Source organism: Rhincodon typus, chromosome 5 (assembly GCF_021869965.1).
Source record: "Rhincodon typus isolate 14 chromosome 5, sRhiTyp1.1, whole genome shotgun sequence".
Lineage (NCBI taxonomy): Eukaryota > Metazoa > Chordata > Chondrichthyes > Orectolobiformes > Rhincodontidae > Rhincodon > Rhincodon typus.
The window spans coordinates 38660909-38674506 of record NC_063336.1 but is presented as its reverse complement, the minus strand read 5'-3'; the positions used below and the strand labels follow the sequence as shown (position 1 = coordinate 38674506).

The following is a 13598-nucleotide window of genomic DNA, read 5'->3' as shown; positions in this document are numbered from 1 at the left end:
AGGAAGAGATTTGTCTATATCATTGCAACACAATGCAGCTGAATTTGCTACAGGTTGTATTCAAGTTGGATTCAGTATTGGTTCACTGTTGTCAAATTTGGAAAGAGAAGCAAAACTGTGTTCAAAGGAAGGAAAAAATAAAACAAAGTTCAAAACTGTTAACCTTTATGAGGATCAAAGTGAAAGCTCTCAATTGTTGCTTGGTCATTTATACATTGTCCATCCAATTTGAATATTAATGCCCAAGAAATGCGATGAAGGAAAAGCCTCAGAATAACCTAGCACATTGTGCTATGTGAAAAAAAGGCCACTATGACTATTCTTTAAAAACAGCCTAATCATAGTTATATGTAATGGCAATAATAGATACAAGGAGGAAATACGGTCCAAGCCAATAGGCAAGCTTTTATACTACACGTGAAGATGGCAGTCAGAATTTTAACTTCACCTATAATAACAGCTATATATACATATAGTATCTGCCTTCATACTTGAACTAATGAGTAGATTCAATGCAGCAGATAGGCAAAGAAATAGAAATTTAGTGACAACGTTTTGAAAAGTTCAGAAGTTTTAAATATGGTAACTCCAAAAATTATACTAAAAGCACTTTAAGAATAGCTACCACTCTAAAAATGGAACTTACATTGAATGTTACAATTCTCTCAAATGCACAGAATTTCCCACGACTGGTAGAAATCACTTACCTTTTCTGAAGTCTCTCAAGATTGCTCACCAATCGTAACTCATTTTTCATTAACTCTCTATTACAGGGACATTCTGCCAGATTATGCAGTGCCTAACAACAAGATAATACAACACCTGTCAAAATAATCCAGAAGAAATATAACAAAAAATATATAATTCATGTTTAGATGATATAATTTGAAAACAAAGGTACTAGCAAGATAATTCATTTTTCAGTCTGAGTGACCTTACAATGAAAAGGCATTAATTCTCAAAATTTTTTATTTGTGGAGAGGGATCATAGAGTCATAAAATCCCTACAGTGTGGAAACAGGCCCTACGGCCCAACAAGTCCACAGTGACCCTCAGAGCATCCCACCCAAACACATCCCCCTAAAACCCACCTAATTTACACATTCCTGGACACTATGGGCAATTTAGCATGGCCAATCCACCTAGCCTGCACATCTTTGGCCTGCGGGAGGAAACTAGAGCACCCAGAGGAAACCCACGCAGACACAGGGAGAATGTGCAAACTCCACACAGTCGCCCAAGGGTGGAATCGAACCCAGGTCCCTGGCGCTGTAAGGCAGCAGTGCTAACCACTGAGCCACCGCGCCGCCCTATGCAGTACTATTTCACCCACATAATAAAATTAAATACAAGAATTATCAAAAATTTGGAGGTTGAGAGGGAATAATAGAAATCTTATAGATCTATCCAATATTGTAAACATACACCTATATTTCACAAGAATTCTCTGTGGGCAGACTGCTAGTTGCTTAGTGAGGAGAATCAAATTGCAGCCTGGTGAACATCTTGTGGTAAAAACTGAAAGAACTGCGGATGCTGTAAATCAGGAACAAAAACAGAAGTTTCTGGAAAAGCTCAGCAGGTCTGGCAGCATCTGTGGAGAAAAAAATCAGAGTTAACGTTTTGGATCATTCTGAGGAAAAGGGTCATCGGACCCGAAACGCTAACATTAAGCTCAGACCTGCTGAGCTTTTCCAGCAACTTCTGTTTTTGAACATCTTGTGGTGTTGTTCTGCAAGCAGTGGAGTAAACCTTGCACAATTTTCAGTCTTAGAAAGTTGATATTGGTAAAAAGTGCTGGATGGTGTAATCACTTCATACAGATTTGACTCACCAGAAGTAAATTCAATGGCATTACAGAAAATTCAGCAATTTTTTAAATTGAGATACTAATTAGAATATAATTGTTTAATCACCAGAAAGTATTAAATCATAATCTAAACTGTACTGAAGGAAAATATTTAAAACATGAGATGTAAGCAATAGATCAATAGAAAATTGCATACCTGAAGGGCACAATGTAATACTTGTAGATTGCAGTGTTCCAGGAATACCACGAGGCCAGTAAGACACCCCTTGTCTTTGACAATGGCTTCTCTATTCTGCGTTTTTGAAGCCAAGTCCCTCAGTTGACTAACTACAGACAAAGCATCCATCACCTTGTATGTCATTCACTGCAATTTTGCACAAACAATTGGGTCACAATTGTTGACTGATTATAATTTACAGATTTTATTCATTTGTGAAAAATGCATTTTAAATTATTTTTAATTTTCTGTAATACCATAAGACATAGGAGAAGTAGGCCCTTTGACCCATCAAGTTTGTTCTGCTATTCAATGAGATCATCGCTGATTTGATAATCCTCAACTCCACTTTCCTGCCTTATCCCCACAACTCTTGATTTCCTTAATGATTAAAAATCTGTCTCTCAGCCTTCAAGATACTAAATAACCGAACCTCAATGACCCTCTGTGATAAAGAATTCCACAGATTTATGACCCTTTGACAGAAGAAATTTATCCTCATTTTGGTTTTAAATGGCTGACCTCTTCCAGTGAGATTAGACCTTCTAATCCCTTGGTGTTACAGCCTTCTTCAGTGTTTCTTCACTTAAATAATATTCAGTTCTTCTTTTCTTCCTACAAGTGCATATCTTACATTTTCTCACTTTATATTCCATCTTAAAAGCTTTTTGCCCACTCATTTGACCTGTCTATATGCTTTTGCAGACTCTTTGTGTCATCCTCATTACTTGTTTTCCCATCTATTTTTGTGTCATCTGCAGACTTGGTGATAGTCCATTCAGTTCTATCATCCAAGTCATTACTGTATTCTGTAAATAACCCTGGTCCCAGCACTGATCATATGATGTTCAAAGATTAAAGGTATGTAAATATATAAATGCCATACCCAAACGTTATAATAGCTTCTCCACATACAAACTAAACGGTAACTAATTTAGCTGATTTTTATGCAAGAACAGAGATATATTACATTTCATTCCATATCTGGCAATTTAAACTTGACAAAAAATTTAAAAAGAATCAACAACGAACTGGCACTTTGTTAATAAAATATTTACTTGTATGCTGATGATGGCCTTTCGCTGGGATTCAGTTATGCACCCACAAATAGAAAGCCTTAGAAAACTGTTAGTTAAGAGATATAGATTTTAATGTGCTTTGTGTGTCAGTAAATAAATATTTGTAAAAGTTCTTAAAATTGACAGGTTAACAGAAGACAATTGTCTAATGGTGAAGGGTGGAAACTAAGAAACAATGTTTAGACAGAAAACCAGAATCCTAACATTCAGTGAAACATTTCTGGAGTATGGTCACTTTTGTAATGCAGGAAATGTGGTAACCAGTTTGCATCCAACAACTCACATAAACAGCAATATAATAATGACGACAGAATGCTTTTTGTCATGCATAAAGGAGGTTAAATAATGGACAAGGCATTTTGGGAGAATTTCACTGCTCCTTTTTGACTGAGGTGCAATGAAACCTTTTGCATTCCTCCAAGCAGGCAAATAAGGCCTTGGTTTAATAATGCAACTGAAAGACGGCACTTCCAGCAATCTCTCAGTAGTGCACTGGGGACGTAGCCTTAAATTTTGAGCTCAAATCCTGGAAGACCTCAGAGACAAAAGTGCTACCAACTAAGTTATAACTAACATTGAGACCATTTTTTAAAATATTTCTAATGTTTGATTTGGAACTGAGAGTTGAAGTTGAGAATTGAACTTTGAACAGCGGCTTGTTTCTTTAAAAAAAACGTGAGAACAAAACTCTGATGTTTGCTGTTGGGAACTGGCCTGGAAGCATAGGGGGTATTGATGGCCTAATGGTATTATTACGAGATGATTAATCCAAAAACTCAGCTAACGTTCTGGGGACCCGGTATGAATTATGCCACGGCAGATGGTGGAATTTGAATTCAATAAAAATATTTAGAATTAAGAATCTACTGGTGACCATGAAACCATTGCTGATTGTTGGAAAAACCCATCTGGCCCACTAATGTCCTTCACAAAAGGAATTTGCCATCCTCACCTGGTCTGGCCTGTATTTGACTCCAGTGCCACAGCAATGCAGTTGACTCTCAACTGCCCTCTGAAATGCCCTAGCAAGCCACTCAGTTTTATCAATTGCTACAAAGTCTCAACAAAGAAATGAAACCAGACAGACCATGCAACATTGACCTAGACACTGGAAAAGACAATGGCAGAAACAGCCCTGTTGACCCTGCAAGGTTCTCCTTACTAATACCTAGGGTCTCGTGCAAGAATTGGGGGAGCTGTCTCACAGTCAAGCAACAGCCTGACATAGTCATACTTACAGAATCATACCTGAGAGGCAATGTCCCAGTTACGACCACTACCGCCACCCCTGGATGTGTCCTGCCCCACCAGCACAACAGAGCCAGCACAGATGGAAGTGGTATACTGTCTGGAGGGAGGGAGTTGTCCTTGGAGTCCTCAACATTGGCTCTGGATCCCATGAGGTCTTATGGCTTCAGGTAAAACATGGCCAAGGAAACCTCCTGCTGATTACCACATACTCTCCTCCATCAGCTGATGAATCAGTACTCTTCATGTTGAACAACACTTGGAGGAAGCATTGAGGGTGGCAACAGTGCAGAATGTACTCTGGGTGGGGGGAATTTCAATATCTACCACCAAGAATTCCTTGGCAGTAACTACTGATCTAGCTGGTTGGGTCCTAAAGGACATAGCTGCTAGACTGGGTCTGTGGCAAGTGGTGAGGGAATCAATAAGAGGGAAAAGCATACTTGACCTCAGCCTTACCAATCTGCCAGCTGCAGATCCATTGTTCCATGATAGTATTGGTTAGAGTGACCACCACACAGTCCTTGTGGAGATGAATTCCCACCTTCATGTCGAGATTACCCTCATCATGTTACGTGGAACTATCATCATGCTAAATGGGATAGACTTCAAACAGATCTAGCAACTCAAGAATTGGTATCCATGAGGCACCGTGGACCACCAACAGCAGCAGAATTGTATTCTAGCAGAATCTGCAACCTCGTTTCCCAGCATATCCCCCACTCAACCATTACTATCAAGCCAGGGAATCACGCTGGCTCAATGGACAGTGCAGGAGGGCATGCCATGAACAATAATAGGCATACCTAAAAGTGAGGTGTCAGAGTGGTGAAGCTACCTAATACAACTACTTGCATGCCAAACAGCAAAAGCAGCAAGTCATAGGGAAAGCTAAGTGATCCCATGAATCGAATCAATGGATCAGATCTAAGCTCGACAGTCCTGCCACATCCAGTTGTGAATGGTAGTGGACAATTACAGAACTCACTGGAGGAAGAGACTCCACAAATATCCCCACCACTGTAATGGAAGAACCCAACTGACAACTGCAAGAGAGAAGGCTGAAGCATTTGCAGCAATCTTCAGCCAGAAGTGCCAACTGACTTCCTTCCATGGTCCCTAATATTACAGATATCAGTCTTCAGCCAATTTGATTCACTCCACGTGATAACAAGAAATGGTTGGATGCACTGGATATTGCAAAGTCTATGGGCTCTGACAACATTCCAGCAATAGTACTGAAGACTTGTGCTCCAGAACTTGTTGCTCCTCTAGCCAAGCTGTTCCAGTACGTTACAACACTGGCACCTACTCGACAATTGCCCCAATATGGAAAATGTCATCAACAGTGCTACTAAGCAGCACCTGCTCAGTGACGCACAGTTTAGGTTTCGCCAGGGCCATTCAGCTCCTGACCTCATTACTGCCCTGGTTGAAACATGCACAAAAGAACTGAATTCCAGAGGTGAGGTGAGAGTGACAGCCCTTGACATCAAGGCTGCATTCAACCAAGTGTGCCATCAAGGAGTCCTAGCAAAACTCAATCAACGGGAGCAAACTCTCTGTTTTTTCACATAAGAAGATAGTTCTGGTTATTGGAGGTCAGCCATCTCAGGTCCAGGATATCTCTTCAGAAGTTCCTCAGGGTAGTGTCTCTAGGCTCAACCATCTTCAGCTGCTTCATCAATGACTTTTCCTCCAACATAAAGTCAGAAGTAGGGATGTTCGCTGATAATTCCACAATGTTCAGCACCATTTGCGACTCTTCTGATACTGAAGCAGTTGGTGCTCAAATGCAACAAGATCTGGACAATATCCAGGTTTGAGCTGACAAGTGGCAAGTAACATTCATGCCACACAAATGCCAGGCAATGACCATCTCCAATAAGAGACAATGTAATCACTGCCCCATGACACTCAATAGGTTTAACATCACTGAATTTCCCACTATCAACTTCGGTGGGGTTACCATTGACCAGAAACCCAATTGGATTCGCCGCATAAACACAGTGGCTACAAGAGCAGGTCAGAGGCTAGGAATACAGGCGGAGGGCAGGGTGAGCAACTAACCTCCTGACTCCCCAAAGCTTTTCCACCACGTACACAAGTCAGGAGTGTGATGGAATATTCCTCACTTGCCTGGATGGGATGCAGCTCCATCAATATTCAAGAAGCTTAACACCATCCAGGACAGTTCGTTTGATTGGCACCACATCCACAAGCATCCACTTGCTCCACCACTGACGGTCAGTAGCAGCAGCATGTACTATCTACAAGATGCACTGCAGAAATTCACACAAGATCCTCAGACAGCACTTTCCAAACCCACAACAACCTCCATCTAGAAGGACAAGGGCAGCCGATACACGGCAACATGACCAACTGCAAGTTCCTCTTCAAGCCACTTACCATCCTTACTTGGAAATATGTCACTGTTCCTTCACTGTCTCTGGGTAAAATCCTGGAATTCCTTCCCTAAGGGCATTGTGGGTTAATATACAGTATGTGGACTGCAGTGTTTCAAGAAGGCAGTTCACGACCAGCTTCTCAAGGGCAACTAGGGATGGGCAATAAATGCTAGCCCAGCCAGCAATGCTCACATACAACAAGTGAATTAGAGTCATAGAGATGTACAGCATGGAAACAGACCCTTCAGTCCAATTCATCCATGCCAACCAGCTTTCATAGATTAATCGTTAAAAAGCAACTGCTGCTCTAAGAACTACTGCTTTTGGTATCGAGATGTGGTTATGCTCAGGGACTGGCAGCTAATTGACCAATTCAGCGTGCAATCAAGGAAAGACTGATCCTGGCTAGCCAATAACATACAGTGTTGAAAACAAAAAGTGAACTGGCTCTAATTGGGTTTTGGATAGGAGGAAATTTTTGCTTTAGAATCTGCTGGACTGGGAAGCCATCTTTTTTTTTCAGTTTTGATCTCAAGTTATTCTTTAATTATTGACGTGTTGAAAGTTCTAAGGAAAGAATCCCAGTCGGTAAGAAATAAGTAAAAAGTCTCCACAGAATTTTTCGATTGACCGATGACTTTGGAATTCAAGCAAGATACACAGTCCTCTATGCCTGTAATACAATCCATCAAAGAATTTCATGAAGGCCTGGTATTCATCACTGAAACAGTTATCAAACTGGAAACTTATGATTCTTTTATTTTGAAAGAATTATCCCTTAACTATGTCTGTCGATGTGTGAGTGAGGTTTATATTCAAAGAAGATTGGGCTTAGATCATAGATATTAATTCGCTTGCTTTGTCATTTATCTGTGTTCTGCTAAAGTTACATTCTTTAATTAAAATTAACAAATTATTTTAAAGTTATAAACTTGGTGTCCAAAATCTCTTATTGTAAAGTCTGATTATGAACATTGAGCAATTTTGAGGGTCAGTGAATATTTTAATTTCACTGCGTTGCAAATCCAATGAGAGTAAGGCTGGCTTGTTTTGGATTGCTATCCCTGTGTCGTAACATAATTGTGGGCTCAGGGCTGGGTTCTTGGAATGTGGGCAATGTATGTCTGGAATTCGTCTTCTAGTACACTTTGAAGTGGGTGATCTGGCACCAAGGTTTTAATTCAGATTTAAGATGGCACTAGAAATTGTTAAAGATTTTTTGAAAGTGTCATAAGTTTCCCTGGTACTGTTGCAAGTCACAAATAAAGCAAAACCAGCAGAGTTAGCCAGGAGACTGGAAATATTATCAGAGAGAGCTGAGAAGGCAGACATTATAGAAATAATATTGAAACAGTTGAATTCGATGGAAATACCAGACAGGTCAAATAATCCAGGCAGTACAAGGAATGAATCAGTGAACCTTCAAAATTGGAGGTGGAATTCCAAAGAGGCTTAAAAAACTGGAATTCTAAATTCCAGAGAAAGAATTCCAAAGAGAATTTGAACTTTTTAAGAAAAAACCCAGAACTACAGAAGCAAAAGAAAGAAAGGGAATTTATATTACAAATAATGCTGTTTAAGCCAGCTAAACAAGAAGTTTGGAAGAGTCTGGAGAAGGAAAGGCCTAGTCACAATCTGCAGTTTAGTCAGATGTTTAAGGTGATACAGACTTTGCCCAAATTTGAGAAGGACATGGATGTGTTTTTCATATCGTTTGAGAAGATAGCAACCCAAACGGGGTGGCCAAATGCATACTGGACACTGTTCATACAAAGTAAATTAACTGGTAAAGCACAAAAGATTTAGGCATCCCTGCTGGAGGAAAGTTCTAGAGATTATGATCGAGTATGAAGAGCGATTCTAAGTGCATATGAATTGGTTCCAGAAGCATACAGGCAGAGTTTTCAGAACATACAAATTTACATGGAGTTTGAGTTAAACAAAATAATTTTGATAGATGGATAAGAGCATAAAAGACTGAAATTATTTATGATGCTCTCATTGAAATTATTCTTAAGTAATTTAAAACTTTCCTATGTTGTCATAAGAATTCATGTAGAAGACCAAAGGGTAGCAATGGCCAAAGCTATAATGGCTGACGATTATGAACTGATCCATAAACTTTTATTCTGTCACCCCCAGAAATCTGAGAAAATTAAAAAATGGCAGAATAAAAGGAAGGCAGGTAGCCAAGGTAGGAAATTGACAGTAGGGACTGTCCCCAGAACCTCTTCCTCAGAATAGGAAGGAAAATGCTGAGGATGGAGGTGAAATTCAGAAGCTTAAATGTTTCTATTATAAGTAGGGACATGTTTGCTTGGAATGTTGGAAGTTGCACGTAATGTTTGTAATGGCCTGAAACCAGTGGAAATAAAGATTCCCTGCTTCATGATCCTTGCACTTTCCATGTGTTCAAATCTTAAATTACGTAAAGAAGACTCAATGATTGCCCGAATTTGAATAGTCTATATTCCGATTACAGGTTACTGGTGTACTGAGGATGAAAGCAGCATTATAAGATCTGTCACTTACACCTAAGGACAAAATGCGCTGTAGCTACTCTCAAACGTTCTTTGGTCAGCAGCTTCTTGCAACCTTCATCATCTAAGGATAAGGGCAGCACTACCTGCAAGTTCCCCACCAAGTCACAAACAGTCCTCACTTGGAACTGTATTATCGTTCCTTCGCTGTCGCTGGGTCAAAATCCTGGGACTCCCTCACAGAACTGTGGATGTTCATATACTCCTCAGGAGTGCAATTAATAAATGGTTAATAAATGCTGGCCCAGCCAGCAATGGCCTCATTCTATGCACAAATTTTAAAAAGCTATGCTGTTGAGTAAGCATTTATTAAAAAAAAGACACAAAAAAAGTGACATGGAGCATGGTAAGATTTGTTTTTGGAAAAGTCAGTTGATCTGCAGTTTACCCAGCGAGGACATTATTGTATCGTCTGAACAAAGCTTCATGTTTCTCACAAGTGTTGGACAAATACAAATGGCATCAGGTGCTAAAGATCACAGAAAATTAAGCAAATTGTCCTAAAGTGACATAGGTGATCAGCTCACTTTACTTGTCAACTACCGTCACTTGCTACTTGTCACATTACTGTTAACTAGCAGCATAGGTAAGAACTAGTGGATGTGGTGCATTTGGATTTTCAGGAAGTTTTGATAAAGTCCCACATAAGAGGCTAGTGTGCAAAATTAAAGCACATGACACTTGCAGTAATGTACAAAAATGGCTGAAAAGTAGTTATCAGACGTGAAACAGAGGGCAGCAGTCTTTGAAAAACGTGTTGCTGATTTGGAGCAGCAGCTCTCCTTCTGTCTACCATAAAGATGGAAGGGGTTTCCAGCAGAGGCATACCAGAGGGTCGTCACTCCACATTGTGATTGGCTGGCAAGGAAGAGCATTGAGATGACAGATGATGGGTGACCATTCACTGAAAGATGACAATAGGTCCAAGAAAACCAGGACAATTTGGAGCTGTCTAACAGATATAAAATTGTAGATACCTATTTAGTGTGTAACATGACTGAGTCGGGAATGACAAAACAGAAGAAGGGTCTAGGCCTGAAACGTCAGCTTTCCTGCTCCTCTGATGCTGCTTGGCCTGCTGTGTTCATCCAGCTCTACACCTTGTTATCTCAGTTGCTGGAAAAGCTCAGCAAGTCTGGCAGCATCTGTGAAGAAAAAAATCAGAGTTAATGTTTCGAGTCTGGTGAGTTGGGAGTGGATGAAAATGATGTTATCATTGCGCCTGAGGCTACACTGGGAAAAGAGAGGGAGGCTGGTAGGCAGATTAGAAAATTATTAGTAGTGGGTGACTCAATAATTTGAGGCATAAGAGTTCAATTTTGCAGCCGAGATTGACAGTCCTGTTCAGTTGATTGCTCCAGGTGCAAGGGTTGGGGACATAACAGAGCAGCTAGATATACTTCTGGAAAGGGACAGTAAACAACCAGTTGTTGTGGTTCATTTGGGAACCAAAAATATAGGGAGGGATAGTGTGGAGGACTTCTAGGATCAGTTTCAGGAGCTAGGGAATAGGTTAAATTACAGGATCTCCAGTAATCACAGAAATACTACCTGTGCCATGAGCTTCACAATTTAGGCAAAGACAGATCAGGGGAAATTGAATTGCTTAAGGGATGGTATAGAAGGGAGGGGTTTCGATTTTTGGGAATAGAGAAATCTATTCACAAGAGATGGGCTTTACCTGAATAGAAATAAAACGAATCTCCTGGCTGAGACAGTAGATAGTGCAGTAGGGCTGGATTTAAACTTGTTGGGGGGGGGTGGGGGTCTAATTCGCCTAGTTATGGAAGTCATATGTGAGTGATCGTGAGTGACCATGATACACACATGACAAAGCTATCACATCCACAGACCCATTTCCCAGATTGGGTGATCAGGGTACTTTTATTCCACAGAGGTCTAATTGACGATTTTGGGATCTGCAGAAAAAGCTGCTGCCAAGTTCAAATATTAGTTGAATGGTTAGGTTGATGGCTAAGAAGCAAAATTCACGGATTGGTAAAATAGGGTGCAAGAGTGCAGTGATAGAAGTCTTTCCTGTATCAGAAAAAAATGATGTGGAGAAATGATCTCTAAAATGGGAGATCTCACAATGGTAATCCCAACAGATATAAAAGTGGCAAAACAGGTTGGAGTATGAATTGATTATAAAATGCAATACTTTTCAGGGCCCTTTATTCCAACAGAACTAGAAGTTCTCTTGCAGGTGAAGTTTTGGTGGCTGCCAATCAACTTGAGAATAAATTAATGAGAGGCAAAAACAAAGGGATTTAGGCAGTTGTGAATATGGAGTTTATTCCAAGGTACCAGAATGGATCACTCAACTTTGTCTCAAATTTAGATTTGTACTGAAAGTGTTTGAAGGTGGCATTATAAAGGTTACAGCAAGGCTAGGTGGGCATTAGTAGGGGTTTGAAGTGTGACCAGGTTATTTAGTTGTTCAATTCTCCTACAGCCAAATAATTAATCTTAAAATCTCTAGATCTTTTGGTCCTTTCTTCATGCGAGTGGAGGTTAATCAGTATTATCATCTATGACCTAGTTTTATAAAAAGAATGCATGTACAAAGTTTTTTTTGTTTAAAGCATCCTGGGGGAGGTGCAACTCACAATGTCATGATTTGTACAGAATATGGCGGTTCTTGATTTAATCTGGGTTGTGCATATAAACTCTAATCTTGATTTAAAGAGAAAGAAAGAAGGGCATCTGATAATGATATATTAATTGCACTTTCTTGTATCCAGATTGTGGGCATTGACTGGGGATTCACTAGACTGAAACTGAACATATTTGAAATGTGTATCCTGGAAATTAATGCTTTTAAGAGTGTACAAAACTGGTTCCTATTTTGTTATTCAACATTAATTTGCTATGACTCAACCCCACCTACGGAGCAATAGATAAGATTTCTGGGTACTTAAGTATCAAGGGGCATGGGAAGAGAGCAGGAGTTATGGCATTAAGACAGAGGATCAGCCATGATCGTGTTGAATGGTGGAAGTGGCTAGATTGGCTGCATGACTGTTCTTGCTCCTATTTTCTAGGATTTTTTTTTGGCTTATAGCATTCTTCCTTTTACATATCTCAATTTATTTCCACTTACAGGCCAAGTACCTCTTTAATGAGGAGGTGACTGGGCAGTCATAAGCAGGAAATCCACCACTTAATTTACCTACTGCACGCCAAGGATTCTTTGGATAGTATTAAGTTCAGCAATGCGATTGAATAAAAGAATAATACAATTTTTGCAAGTACACTTTGAAAAATCAACTTTAAAAAATAAACACCATTTAATAAATCACTCACTTTTACACCTACACTTTTGTAGCATTTGTCCTATATGTTTTGGATAACTTGATTTTTTGGAATCTAGTATTTTGTAACCACTAAATAAATTCAAACGCTACAAGAAATCATTCTTTAAAAAAAAGGAAGATGTCAACAGATTTATGAGCATAAAGAGAGGGTATCAAAGATAATGTGTGGCATTAGAATTTCAGGTCAGTCATGAATCTCAGAATTACTACAGTATGGAAGCAGGTCACTCAGCCCAACAAGTCCACAGTGACCCTTCAAAAAGCATTCCAACCAGACTCACCCCATCCCTGTATCCCAACATTTCCCCATAGCCAATCCACCTAACCTGCACATCCTTAGACTGTAGGAGGTAACCCACTCAGACACAGGGAAAGCATGCAAATGCTACAGTCACCCAAGGATGGAATTGAACCCAGGTGCCTGGCACTGAGGCAGCAGCGCTAACCACTGTGCTGCCCCTTATCTTTTGAATGGTAAAACAGATTCAAAGGGCCAAAAACCTAAACCAGCTCTTGTTTGCTACATAAACAAAACAGAAAATTCTGCAAAAACTCAGCAGGTCTGGCAGCATGCGTGGAGAGAAAGCAGAATTAACGTAGCTGGTTGAGGGTCTACTACTTGGGAAACCACAGCATCTAGTGATAAGAACTCCCCTCTCCCAAATAGCAACTGTTAGCAGAGATTCCAGTTACAAATGTTGATATTGAATTAAAACCTTTTAAAAATGTTGAAATAGGAAATAAGATTTGCAGAGTTAGGTTCATAAACAAAACTGTTAAACATGGGCTGCAAAGGAGACAAGCTAGGTTACAGAAGCTCAGACTCATTCGTACCTCAGCTTCCAGTAATAAAAAGGGCCGAGGGTGCTCAATATCACTCTGCTGGGGGCGACCGGGAAACATAACGTGAAGGCTAGTGGGGCCGCATTATTAAAGGGACAGGCAGCGGACACAGTACAAAAGCAGAGCCCGGGGGGAG

General features: G+C 40.1%; 1 protein-coding gene across 1 annotated transcript in view; it reads right to left on the bottom strand.

The window, feature by feature from the left end:
* Positions 1 to 13581, bottom strand: part of LOC109936390 (armadillo repeat-containing protein 1-like) — a 28439-nt gene extending 14858 nt beyond the window's left edge. The window contains exons 1-3 of the mRNA XM_020534995.2: positions 13454 to 13581; positions 2007 to 2174; positions 708 to 799 (exon numbers count right to left, since the gene is read on the bottom strand). Of these exons, the coding sequence (XP_020390584.1) occupies positions 708 to 799; positions 2007 to 2171 (257 nt within the window). The 5' untranslated portion in view covers positions 2172 to 2174; positions 13454 to 13581. The remainder of the gene's footprint in view (positions 1 to 707; positions 800 to 2006; positions 2175 to 13453) is intronic.
* Positions 13582 to 13598: the final 17 nt, after the last annotated feature.